The sequence below is a fragment of the Rutilus rutilus genome (genome assembly GCF_951802725.1).
Source record: "Rutilus rutilus genome assembly, chromosome: 1".
NCBI lineage: Eukaryota > Metazoa > Chordata > Actinopteri > Cypriniformes > Leuciscidae > Rutilus > Rutilus rutilus.
The window spans coordinates 64,884,408-64,898,602 of record NC_140209.1 but is presented as its reverse complement, the minus strand read 5'-3'; the positions used below and the strand labels follow the sequence as shown (position 1 = coordinate 64,898,602).

Below are 14,195 nucleotides of genomic sequence, written 5' to 3'. Positions count from 1 at the left end.
ATAATTTAAATAATTTAAAATTTAACTGGAAGAAAAATGTCTTAGAATTTTTTAAGTCCAAGTTCCCTTTCAGTCGGGCACGTTCAACGTAGTCGACATGTCGACTGATTGGGATCACGCTAGGGAGCCTGTCATCTTCGAGTATTGTAAAAACGAGCCAAAGCGCATTGGCGTGCGAGATTTGCATCTCACGCTCCGCCCCGCAGCGCGGGTATAAATACGGAAGCGGATGCACGTACCACTTGTCTTTCGCTTCGGAGCTGATTGCTGAATGTCGATGTCTCTGAATAGTGTGTTGTATTACAACGAGCGAGTGTGTCCGTGCTTCTTCAGGAAGTCTTTTCCGGTGCTGGTGTTTACAGCGCGTGACAGCGGTGATCGCGAGCTTTCTAAGCTCTCAACTGCTGTTTTAACAGCAAAGCAAATCTCTGTTTGTGTTTGTTTGTCTGACGGCCGGTTGAGGGCGAAGAGAGTGAGTGCTTCACTGGTACAGGTTGCACCATCCCTGTCAGTGTTGCCGCGATCATTGCCCTGTGTGCTCCGGCACTGGTGAGAGCGTTTATGTCCTGAAAGAGCAACACGGGTGCGTTTTGTCTTTTTCAAGATGTCATTCATCTTCATCTGTGTGTTTCTTGATGCGGTCGTTCCCTGTCCCCCTGTGACGGTCACAATTGTTGCATCACGTGTTAGGGGTCACAGCACACTGAAGCAGCTTTTGTGGATAGTTTGTGTTCTCATTGTGGTCTCGTTGTTGAGATCTAGACTCGCCTTCGTCTGCGAAGATGGAGTCCCCATTTCTACACCCCACCCTCGGGTGCCGTGTAATTTGGGTGATCGTAGGATAGTGATGAAGGTTCTGCCCGGTAACCATTCCCTGTGGACTCCTCACGATTCCATCACACCGATACCAATGGATTCCTTTGTTGAGCGCGCTGGCCTGTCTGTAATGGACTGGCCAGAGGTTCCCCAGGAGGATAGGATGCCGATTGCAATATCAGAGGGTGAGCTGGGCTCTGGAGATGATGACGCAGCTGCGTTGTACAACGTTGCCTGAGTCGGATGTACAGTTATCAGCTATGCTGAAACGGGCTGCCGCAGCTGTCGGGCTCGAGTGGAACCCTCTGCGTGTCCCGCTCAGTCGCAGTTTGATGATTGGTTTCCGTGCTGGTTCTCAGCCCGCCGCCCCAGTGCCTTTCTTTCCCGAGGTGCATGGAGAGCTGACTAGATCATGGATGGCACCTTTTACTGCTGGAAACGATCTGGATAGTTTCTCCCCCCTCACTACACTTGAAGGAGGAGCAGTGAGAGGTTACATGGCTGTTCCTCCAATGGAGCGGTCTGTCGCGCCACACCTGCTGCATCTGGCTCGGAGGAGCCTCGTTTCCCCTCTATGGCCTGTGAGTTTTCGTCTGTTCTTACAGACGGAGTTTATAGAGCTTGCGGGCAAGCTGCTTCCTCTCTGCATGCCATGGCGTTGTTACAGGTCTACCAGGCCAAAACACTCATGGATATGCACGAGGGTAGGGTCTTTCGCCATGCCTCGGGGCTTGCCTGCCAAACAGTCCCTTCAGACGAAAAGGTGATTCTCATTTGTGCAAGGCGTCCTTATATACTTCCAGGTGGTACGTTAATGATGTCAGCAGCTGTCGCCGGTCAGTGTGATTGCTGTGATTTGATTGTGATTTCAGACACCTGTGGCGCCTGAGGCGTTCCCCAAAGCGTCAATCGACACAGTGTCTCGTTCCCTGTTCTCAGGGAACAGAGGTTACAGTCGTAACCTAGACGTTTTCCACTTAACCTGCACTTCTCAACAACACAACCATGTTTCTACAATAACTTTCAGCATGGTTACTACGCTGACATGTTTATGTTTTACGTGGCGTGAAGAAGTGACACATAGGCAAAAGAGGTATGTGAAATTATAAGAGCAGTGAGACAGTAACGGATTTCCAGAAATGTGATTTAAATAGGATTTCAAACCACATGTGATTTTTTTTTTTTGCCATTCACACTTGCTAATTCCAATCGGATATGCATTAAATCGGATTTGGCCAGACAGTCTGAACAAACAAGGATTTCAAACCACATATGGATGTAGCTTGAAACGGATTTCATCGTATTTCGATTGTGTTTCATGTTTTGTTTTGTTTTTTGTTGTTGTTGCTGTTAACACTAGCTATATAGGATCGGATTCCAATCGGAAATGTGCAAAAATGGATTTGGATTGACAGTCTGAACAAGGCTTTTAGTAACAGGCTCATTGTCACAAATTTTCTTATCTGATTACAGGGACAGAAATAGTGCAGAATCCTACAATTTCTTTTTGTTCTCTTTTTGCATGTCTAAATGAGTGAACTCCCTCATTTTCCTGTGGCTGATAACATGTTTGTCTGGTCCTATAGTGTTCGCTGCTGGTAACTCCACAGTGGCCGCCTGTGACCGACGCTGTCTGGCGAACGATCGGGTTGATAAAGAACTGTTCAGCGCGCCACAGAACGATAACTGTACCATCGTAGTAAACATCACTTCCATACAATATCAGATGTTGTCTTTCGTGAGTTTCACGTTTGTCCTGTTGATCTCCTATGTTTGAAAAGCACAAATATACTTGCATAACAACTGTATCTCATAATTCTGTCACCATTTCTTAGGATACAAAGGGCATGGAAATGACCAGCCGTATCAAGATAAATATGGTGAGTAGTTCTTGTAGCATTAGTAGTTCATTTCAAGATCTTAGTGTGCTGGTCTGAAAACGAGGTGTGTTCTGGCACATTGTTGGCGCGTTGCTATGCTGAGGTAATAGAAAAAGACTGCGCCATTGACCAACTGAAACCTGGTCTGAAAATCTGTCTGTTATAACTGAATTACAGCAGCCAAACTAAACCTAAAGTTAAAAATGTAAGGGTCAAGAGCCCAACAAAAGCAGACACTGATCTCCATAATGGTGACTTACAATTTGTGATTTTCTCCTTCAGTGATTCTGCTTGTTAACATCAGGGCCCAGTTTTTCAAAAGTAATCCAGTGGGATTTTGGATCACGGATTGGATCAAATCTTGGAAATGGGTTTTTCAAAAGCAAAAGAGGGATTCTGAACTAAGATCAGATCATGTAATCCGATCTTAAATTTGATCTGGATCAAACCTGCCCTTTGGGTTTTTCAGAACTTTGAACTCGGATTAGGATCTATTTGTTCCAAAAAAACAGGATTATCCTGATCCCATCAGAAGGGTGGATTCAGTTGTGATTTTTCGAAACAAATAAAACCAGAGAGGTTTTTTTTTTTAAGTGAATGATCACAAAATCAATGTTTACTGATGATATATACATTTCTTCATATTTTAAGCATATATGAAGCATGTCACATCTAATGAGATATGGTAGAACAACAAAATCTACAATTTAACATTATAACAAAATAAGGAAAGTAAAATGTTTCTGTTTATTACAGTGTTTCTGTTTCTTAAAATTAAAATAAACAACGGTTATTTGTGGCCACCGGTATTTTGCCAACTGCTGTTCTTTGCTAAGCCAGTAGGCTACACTGTTGGTTCCATTTAAGGCTCTAGTAAACAGGATTTGGTGATCCTGAAAAGTTCCTATCCGGATCAGATTGATCCAATCCGATGTTGCTTTGAAAAACTGGCTCAAAAGTAAGCTGGATTACGTGATCACGGATCGCAAAAAAAAGGATTACTAAATCCGGATCAATTTTATCCGGATTAAACCTTTTGAAAAACCGGGCCCAGGTGTCTTCAATACTGCTCAATCATCACTCAGTTAATCACTTAATTATCTCATTAACTTAACTTATAACACTCTGAGAGTGTGGATTATATAAACACTGAGTAGTGTTAATTTAATGCTGGGGATTTTGCTATGAAGTCTGTCATATCGGCTACATTAAATTATAATGAGAACGTTATAATTGTATGTTCGGGACATGGCTGTTAATGGTGAGACTTTTGTTTTGTAATCAGGCTCTCAAAAATGATATGTTAATTTGGATTTAGAATTATCAGCCAATATATCGGTTATCGGTTTTCAAATATAAAGAATTATAGGTATCGGCCAAAAAAATGTTGTATCCCCGTACTAATTGAGTATCCCCATTGTTATGCAGCTACTTGCAAAGTAAATAAATAATTTAAGAAATATGTACTGTAGCATGCTGTAATTGACCAATCAGAATCAAGCATTTCAAAGAGCTGTGTTATATTGTAAAACAAAATGAGAGGCTGTTTATTTCACTAAAACTTTTGGACAAATTTTCTGCCCAACAGGAATGGATGGACCCTGATCTTGGATGGATGCAGGAGAGATATAGATTTCCAACAATTATTTTACCTGTTGATAAAATATGGATTCCTGGGATAGTTTTGGACAATGCGTGAGTTGAACTCAAGACTTATGGCACATATTCTAATAAATGACATGTTATAATGATAAGGTTGGAGAGAACACATTCAGTGATTGATTCAGTACTGACTTCAGTTCTGGCATGGTTGAGATAAAATGTCCGAAATTTACTTTATTATTAAGAGGCATGAAATACATTTTCAGTCTGAACAACTATGGCTGATAGCTATGAAATCATACCAGTTTTGGGTTAAGAGACACTGAGCTCCACATTCATCAACATGGCCTGGAATATAGTATTTGGAAATATATCAAGTGTTAGATGGCAGATATCTTTTGCCACCATATTTAGAAACAATATTCTGTGGCGTTATCCCACAGAGCAAAATTGTTTCGCCCATATTATCCGGCCCACATCTGGCACATGTGGAATGATGATCTGGCCCACATGCAGCGTCAAATGATGGCACTTGGGTGGACCACTCCTGTTTGCCAGATCTGGGCCATAAGCAGGCCATAGCAATGCCACATGTCAGCCAAGAGCAAAGAAATAAACCAGACCTGGACCTTATCTGAGCCACAGAATCTGTGCATATTAAATATGGAGTCATCTCAGCCTTAATAAGCAGTTAACAAGCAGAATCACTGAAGGAAAGAAGAGAACAGAAAAAGAGACGAGCAGAAACACAAGAACTACAACTGACTTCAGAAACAGCCTTAGATTAAAACAACTGAAGAGAAAAGAAGACATTAAATCTGTGAAGATCTCAGCAGAGGAGGATTAAACAACTCCACAAACAGCATTACCAGCTTCACTTATTACTAACCAGACTGACTTTATTTCTGTCAGACGTCTACAGAAGTTAATTAACAGGGGTTTAACTATAATGTGTTTAATTTAACGTCACCATAATGGTGATCAGTGTTTCCATTAGTTGGGCTCTTAACTCTTTTTTATCTTTTATACTTTTTTTTACTGTTGTGACAATGTGTTTATTAAACACATTTGCAACATCAAAGAAAGCTAAAGTGAAGTGAGATCAGATGATGATGGTTACCTCTTGAGGGTTTTAAAATCTTAAATGTGAGATAAGCCCTGGTTGATTTCTGTCGCAGTTAAGATGCCATAATCTCTCTCTCTCCCTACGCTCTCAGAGTCGATGCGACCGTGGAGCCGTACACTAAGGACGTGCAGGTGAGGAGGGATGGGATGGTGACCCATGCGGTGGTTTTGTTCGCGACGGTGAGCTGTGAAATCAACCTGTTCAGCTACCCCTTTGTGACTGGAGAGTGTCCTGTGGCCATCAATGGATGGAGCCAGAAATGTAAGAAAATAATTGTTGGGAAGTGTATTATGTGCCTGCCTTTCCATGATTTGCCCCAAGCACATAGAGTTATGTAAATATGGTCTATAGTAGCCTAGTTTACTTAGAAAGGAGACATGTTTGCATTGATAAGAATGACAGTGACTTAATTTAAATATCTCATGGGCTGATTAAGGTGTATCTGCAGCTCTTTAGTCAATGGCCCCGGTGGGAGTTACAGTGGGTACGGAGAGTATTCAGACCCCCTTAAATTTTTCACTCTTTGTTATATTGCAGCCATTTGCTAAAATCATTTAAGTGTTTTTTTTTTTTTTTTCATTATTGTACACACAGCACCCCATATTGACAGAAAAACACAGAATTGTTGACATTTTTGCACATTTATTAAAAAAGAAAAACTGAAATATCACATGGTCCTAAGTATTCAGACCCTTTGCTCAGTATTTAGTAGAAGCACCCTTTTGATCTAATACAGCCATAAGTCTTTTTTGGAAAGATGCAACAAGTTTTTCACAACTGGGTTTGGGTATCCTCTGCCATTCCTCCTTGCAGATCCTCTCCAGTTCTGTCAGGTTGGATGGTAAACGTTGGTGGACAGCCATTTTCAGATCTCTCCAGAGATGCTCAATTGGGTTAAAGTCAGGGCTCTGGCTGGGCCATACAAGAACAGTCACGGAGTTGTTGTGAAGCCACTCCTTCGTTATTTTAGCTGTGTGCTTAGGGTCATTGTCTTGTTGGAAGGTGAACCTTTGGCCCAGTCTGAGGTCCAGAGCACTCTGGAGAAGGTTTTCGTCCAGGATATCCCTGTACTTGGCCGCATTCATCTGTCGCTCGATTGCAACCAGTCGTCCTGTCCCTGCAGCTGAAAAACACCCCCACAGCATGATGCTGCCACCACCATGCTTCACTGTTGAGACTGTATTGGACAGGTGATGAGCAGTGCCTGGTTTTCTCCACACATACCGCTTAGAATTAAGGCCAAAAAGTTCTTGGTCTCATCAGACCAGAGAATCTTATTTATCACCATCTTGGAGTCCTTCAGGTGTGCTTTCATGTGTCTTGCACTGAGGAGAGGCTTCCGTCGGGCCACTCTGCCATAAAGCCCCGACTGGTGGATGGCTGTAGTGATGGTTGACTTACTACAACTTTCTCCCATCTCCCGACTGCATCTCTGGAGCTCAGCCACAGTGATCTTTGGGTTCTTCTTTACCTCTCTCACCAAGGCTCTTCTCCCCCGATAGCTCAGTTTGGCCGGACGGCCAGCTCTAGGAAGGGTTCTGGTCGTCCCAAACGTCTTCCATTTAAGGATTATGGAGGCCACTGTTCTCTTAGGAACCTTAAGTGCAGCAGAATTTTTTTGTAACCTTGGCCAGATCTGTGCCTTGCCACAATTCTGTCTCTGAGCTCTTCAGGCAGTTCCTTTTGACCTCATGATTCTCATTTGCTCTGACATGCACTGTGAGCTGTAAGGTCTTATATAGACAGGTGTGTGGCTTTCCTAATCAAGTCCAATCAGTATAATCAAACACAGCTGGACTCAAATGAAGGTGTAGAACCATCTCAAGGATGATCAGAAGAAATGGACAGCACCTGAGTTAAATATATGAGTGTCACAGCAAAGGGTCTGAATACTTAGGACTATGTGATATTTCAGTTTTTCTTTTTTAACCCTCTGGGGTCCTTCGGGTCCAAATGGACCCGAAGCGTTTAAATAAAAAAATGTTAAAAATCATAGCTTCATTGGAATGGTCCGAGATTTGGTGACTTTGTTGGTACTTGGTATATGAACACCCAAAAAAATTGGGGACAGGATTTGAATAGTCTAAGTGGTTGTAAAAAAAATAGTCACACTCAGGACCTTCAGGTCCAAATGGACCCGCCATAGGAAATGAATGGGAAATTGGCAAAAATGTGAAAATGCAGAGTTTTTTTGTGCGTACAATCTACAAATCAGCCACGATCCAGAAAAAAAGCACACAACAGTGAAGGGGTTAATCTATAAAACATCAAGAGTGCAAAACAGACACATCCACACACACACACACACACACACACACACAAACACACTTTTATACACATACACACTAATCAATTCAGATTACAAAAATCTGTTTTGAATTTTTAAAAATCACAGCTTCATCGGAATTTTCCGAAACTTGGTGACTTTTATGGTATTAGGTATGTGAACACCAAAAAAATATTGGGGTCATGATCCAAGCACGTCACACTTCTGCTCTTTGGTCAAAAATTAGCCCCATAGGAAATGAATGGGAAATTGTCAAAAATATGAAAACACAGAATTTTTTTGTGCATACAATCTACAAATCAGCCAGGATGCAGAAAAAAAGGATTTAACAGTGAAGGGGTGAATCTCTAAAACATCAAGAGTACAAAAAAAAACCACACACACACACACACATTTTTTTTTAATAAAAAATAAATAAAAATAAAAATATATAAAAAATGTCTATTATATTCAATGGGAAAAAATGGGTCATAATTATTGAATAAATATTAATTAAAATCATAAAATTATCTCAAAACACCAAAAAAGAAAAGAAAAAATATTATAAAAAACAAGTAAAAAAAAAAAAAAAGATTTTTTATATATATATATTAATCCCGCCCTCCGGGTCCATTTGGACCCGAAGGTCCTGAGTGTGACTGTTAAACGAAGGACCCCAGAGGGTTAATAAATGTGCAAAAATGTCAACAATTCTGTGTTTTTCTGTCAATATGGGGTGCTGTGTGTACAATAATGAGGGGAAAAAAAAGAACTTAAATGATTTTATCAAATGGCTGCAATATAACAAAGAGTGAAACATTTAAGGGGGTCTGAATACTTTCCGTACCCACTGTATATTTATAATGAATATGTCCTCTTGTTTGTTTGATCTAGCTTGTGAGCTCAAACTCCAGATTTCTGATGATGTGTCTTTGGTTCCCAGTTCGGGAGGAGAATGGCAGGCTTTGAACGTCACCAAAATTGTGGATCCATCAGAGCGAGTTTATCTCGAAGTAAATTAATTATTCAATTCTAACCCTCGTATCAAGAGTATTGAGTTTAGAGAGTTTGTCAGTGTTACCTTGGACCCTCAAAGCAAATGTTATCCTTAGGGGTCACTCAGCGAGCTTTAATGAATTATTAAAATTAATATAGTATTATATTATTAATATGATTATTAATAGTAATCTACATAATTTAAAATGCTAATAAAAACATAGAATCATGTAAACTGATATCATATATCAACCCCTCAACAAACACGCTGCAAAAAACTTTTGTTACCTTTATTTTTTATTTTTAAAGTTACACTTAAAAATCAGCTATTGGGATGCCAAGAAACAGATAGTAATGGTTTAGCTTGTGAAGTGAAGAAATTAACCTATAATTGTTTGTTAATGAATGTCTTTTGGTCTTTGAACAGGTCGAATTGTCTATTAACTCCTTTAGTGCTATTGTGACCCTGATCCTACCCAGCGCATTAGTAATGCTGGCTGACCTGGTGAGCTTTGCTCTGCCATTTGAAGGAGGAGAACGCAACTCTTTTAAGGTCACCTTGGTCCTGAGCTTCACCATGTTCCTCCTCATACTCAACGAACACCTGCCCAACGGGGGCAACTGCAGCCCTCTCCTCCGTAAGTGAAACAACAGAGAGAAAGAGAGAGAAAATCTGCTCCATTTTAAACAAAACACAGTTTTTTGGTGGTATTATGGATTAAAATTAATGCTAAATGTAATTGAAATAAAAAAGCGTGTTGAATTGCAATAACTGAAAAAAAGAATGAAAAAAAAAGAGAAATGCATTGCATTAAAGGATTAGTTCACCTCAAAATGAATATTTTCCTGATAATTTACTCACCCCATTGCCATCCAAGATGTCCATGTCTTTCTTTCTTCAGTGGAAAAGAAATAAAAAATTTTGAGGAAAACATTTCATGATTTTTCTCCACACAATGGACTTCAATGGCAACCAGAATGTTGAAGTTCAAATCAATGCAGTTTCAAAGGGCTCTGAAGAGCTTCAAAGGGCTCTGCACGATCCCAGCTGAGGAATGGGGTCTTATCTAGAAACGATCTGTCATTTAATAAAAAAAAAAAAAGTGTATACTTTTTAACCACAATTGTTTGTCTTGTGCTGGTCTGCGACGCATTGCATCATCACGTTGGAAAGGTCACGCGTCATGTCATCTTTCTAAGTTATTTGTCTGTGTACTCCGGTTCAAAAAGGTAGGGAAAGGCGAAAAATTCCATCTCATTTTCTCTGCCAAATTCAAAATCGTTAAAAAAATCTTTCAAAATCTTTCTTTTAATTTATTATTATTATTATTTTACCTAATTTCTTTTCCACTGAAGAAAGAAAGACATGAACATCTTGGATGGCATTGAGGCGAGTAAATTATCAGGAAATTTTCATTTTGAGGTGAACTAATCCTTTAACCCTGCTTGCATCTTCATGCATTGTCTATGCATTATTTCATGCATATGTCTATGCATTGTCTATCGCCTTGCATTGGCGATTATGAATACACTGTAAAAAATTTGTAACACTCCCCAATCAAAAATTTCAATTGACCGATAACATCTAAATTTTTCAATTGGCCCAAGTGAAAATCTGTACATTTAATTTTAGAATTAACATAATTTTACTTGGGCCAATTGAAAAATTTAGATGTTATCGGTCAATTGAAATTTTTGATTTGGGAGTGTTTTTACAGTGTAGGTAATCTACTGCTATTCCTGTAGTTCCCGGATGTGAAATGGTGAATTTTCGGTCGAATTCTGAACCACTGAATTTGTGGAAGCTAATTTGTAAAGCGAAATGAAATGGACCGAAAATTGCCTGTCGAATATTATAAGGTTGTATTTTTAAACAGAATGAATATTTTGGAAGTGAAATCTGAAAGGTGAATATGGATTATTGAATTTTTTTAATAATGAAAATGTGTGTCAAATATTTTTAATTGAAATATTCACAGCTTAAATATACAACCATGTTGAATTTCAGCCCATAAAAACCCAAGCCCATAATACAATGCATTGAAATGCAAGCAGGGTTTAATGTAGTGCAATTCAACAAGCTTTTTTGTTTCAAAGACATTTGCCATTATTTTACTTCTATGGTATATGTTTGTAAAGTTATACTGTAGTGATGTAAAGTGATACTGTTTAGTCCTAATGTTAGATCCTAATGAAAAGCATTGATCAAGTCAAGTCTCCTTTATTTATATAGCGCTTTCTTTATTAAATACAGATTGTTTCAAAGCAACTTTACAGAGATAACAGTAAAATGATAGTCAAACCAATATGTATTCAGACACCTTCAACATTTCTCACATTATCAGAGTTTATTCGCTGTAGTTTAGAAAATGGTACTAAAATATGACTCAGAATCAGTTGATATTTCACTGGTTTTGTCCGTCCTTCTGTTAGACTGTCTCACAGATGAATTATGTTGAATATCTGTCAGCTGTTAAATTTAACTACACAATTAGATAATACCAGTTTAGATCAACCAGTTACCAAGCAATGCTTCATTTTGTTCAGTCTGTGTGTAAAAAGAGCATTAGCAATTAAAGAAAAAACACTTCAGCAAAACATGATCAGGTCAAAGTGTCCGAATAACTTTTGGTCCCAATTTTGTATAAATGTTACTAGTATGAAGAGTTTTTGGGTATAATATTTCACAGTTTACTTTATTTTGCTCTCCTCACTTACATAAATGAACTATAGTGTCCTACACACACTAGTAAAAATATATATATATCTGGTGTCGGAATAATTTTTGGTTTGACTGTACATTATGAAGATCTGACCTTTTTTCCACCCTGCATTTATGAGAAATTTACATAAAGCATTACAGCATACTTAAAGGCATAAAGGCATTCTTTTGATAGACTAGTATTAGATGATGATGTGAATGGCATGTTCTCTGTTTCCTCCTCTGAAGACTATCACTTCAGCTTCTGTCTGGTGTGTCTGGTTGCGAGTATGCTGGTGTCTATAGTGTTGACGCGTCTGTCTGTAGAGGACAGCTTCCTTCTGTGTAGACGACGCTCCGCCAAGAACAGCAAAACACAACATGACAGCCTGGATCAGGAGAAAGGTAAGGGATGACCGGAAACACAAAGGCTCATGAAAGCTTCATAAAAAAAAAATCATAAAGTCAGTTTATGCAAAATTAACTGCAAAAAGCAAAAATGCTAAATCAGTATAAAGCACATTCACTTGCTTCATTCATCAATGAATCGGCTGGTTTGAACAAATCGGTTGAATTAATGATTCTATGATTCACTTATTACCACTTGCTGCCGCATACTGGCGGTTTTAGTTTCATACAGTATCATTTCATTTTTTTTTCCTGCATTTCATATTTCTATATTTACATTATATAGGCAACTGTAACTGCAGTGTAAATGGATCAATGGATACTGCTGTCATTTAACTGGTATAACAGCCCTATAGTGTTAAATAGTGTAATTAATTAAAAGATGTTCAACAATATGCAACTTTACTTTTTTTTTTTTATATAAATAATTATTAGAGGGATACCCCAACAAAATGTCTGTGCACGGCCCTGATTGTTTATTATAAATACTGCAATATTCCATAAAAAAACAAAACAAGAATTGTCAGTTTTTTCTTGTTAACTGGCTCGAGGGCGGGGCAACCTGTCACTCATATGACATCACTGCAATAGCAAACCACACCCATCAAACTATCCAATCAATTACACATGGACAAAATCAAGCCCCGCCCTGCATTTGTTCTCATTTGAGAAGCCGTTTCACTCAGATATACGTCACAATAGGGAAGAAAAGACTCTCGCAACTTCTGTTTCATGCCGACTTTCTCCTATCCTGGCTTGAAGTCAACATTTGCAACCCATTTTGCTCTTGTAATTTGTCCTGTTTCTGGGCAAAACGGGATATTCAGCATTAAAAATGAATTCATCTAACAGCAATGCATATCGATCCACCTTTTATATGCTAATAAAGCTTTTATCTATTAAAATGGAGAAATTGACCGAAATCTGCATAATTGGTTGACACTATTATTTTTCAGTATCAGGATTCAAATCTAACAGCAATCATGAATTGTGCTTATTCTGCTCAAATCACACAAAAATAACATGCGACTAGCTCTTTAAGGCAACTTTAAGACAGGACTTTATCAAACCAAACTGTGTTTACTGCAAAAGTGCCGCAAATGTTTAGTGAATAATTTTTTCAACTCCTTTTGATGACAGAAATGAAACGCAACATCTTTAACTGAAGCTCTATTAGGTTAACATTGCAATAACATGAATAATGTGGTATGCATTTACAGATACAGGTGTGATTACACCAAAGTCTGGTGATCTGGCAGAGGGGGCTTCACTCCAGAGAATAGTGAACCTTTTGGAGAACTTGGATAAAGGAGAAGAGGAGAAAAGTAGTAAAGTGGCCTTTGCTTACCGCCTAGACCGATTCTGCTTTGGCTTTTTTCTAAGCATCTACATACTTTATGTCATAATCCTTATTAGCATCACCCGGACAGATATTTGTAAGGTTAATAATCTAAACTTCTGGGATAATTCTAACCAAGGAGATGACAACTTTGACTACTCGGACACAGACACGACCTCCACCACTTCGCCGTAGTTTGAACAGAACTTCTCAGATCTGCTCTGTTTGCTGCACGTCATCTGTAGAAAACTGGCAATGATCGTAATAAGTTCATATATTACGCATTTAAAAAGCTCGGGGATGAATGAATACAAGGCAAACCACACAAGATAGCATAACTTGTAATTCTATAAGTAAACTTAGTGCATGCTATATGAGATGAGATGCCGTTTTAATTGTATTAAACCACTATATTCAAAGATAGAAGCATGAATTGTAAACAAATAATACAAATATATTATTTTGATGATCTCTTAAAACTATTATTAATGTGTCTTAATCTAAACTGGCATGAGGAAATATTGTGATATGTGACTACACAATGTACTAATGATGTAATTAAAATCTAAATTGTATGTTGTGGATGATTTATCAGTGCATGTTATTCCAAATAAATGACAGAATTGCTAAAAGAAGACTGGTAACTAGCAGGGTAATTGTTGGTGTCTTTAATTATATAAAGCGGTCTCTCTTAAAATCTTGTGTGCTGTTATGACCCTGGTTTCTGGTGGGCTTGTTGGAAGTAATTGTCTTGATGTCTAATTAGACTAGTTGTGGAAGTAGAAAGCTTTTTTGTTTGATTTTGTTTCCACTCTCTCCATGAACTCCTTTCAAAAACTCCTTTCCTATCCCAACCACAGCCTGGCTAGTACACAGTCCATGTATATATAGTAGTAAATTATAGTAAATTATTATAGTATAGTAAATTTTATATATATATATATATATATATATATATATATATATATATATATATATATATATATATACATATATATATATATATATACACACACATTTTAGTAGTAAATTATAGTATTATAGTAAATTATAGTATTATA

The 14,195-nt window shown here is 38.2% G+C and overlaps 1 protein-coding gene across 1 annotated transcript; it reads left to right on the top strand.

The window, feature by feature from the left end:
- Positions 1–1,076: 1,076 nt before the first annotated feature.
- On the top strand, positions 1,077–13,406 carry LOC311305043 (ligand-gated cation channel ZACN-like; the record flags this gene model as incomplete). Its single annotated transcript, XM_084432499.1, has 9 exons — positions 1,077–1,443; positions 2,403–2,554; positions 2,652–2,696; positions 4,285–4,391; positions 5,516–5,685; positions 8,585–8,703; positions 9,114–9,324; positions 11,637–11,792; positions 13,016–13,406. 9 exons carry the CDS (start codon positions 1,077–1,079, stop codon positions 13,327–13,329), a joined length of 1,641 nt encoding a protein of 546 aa, XP_084288625.1. The 3' UTR covers positions 13,330–13,406.
- Between the last annotated feature and the right edge of the window lie 789 nt (positions 13,407–14,195).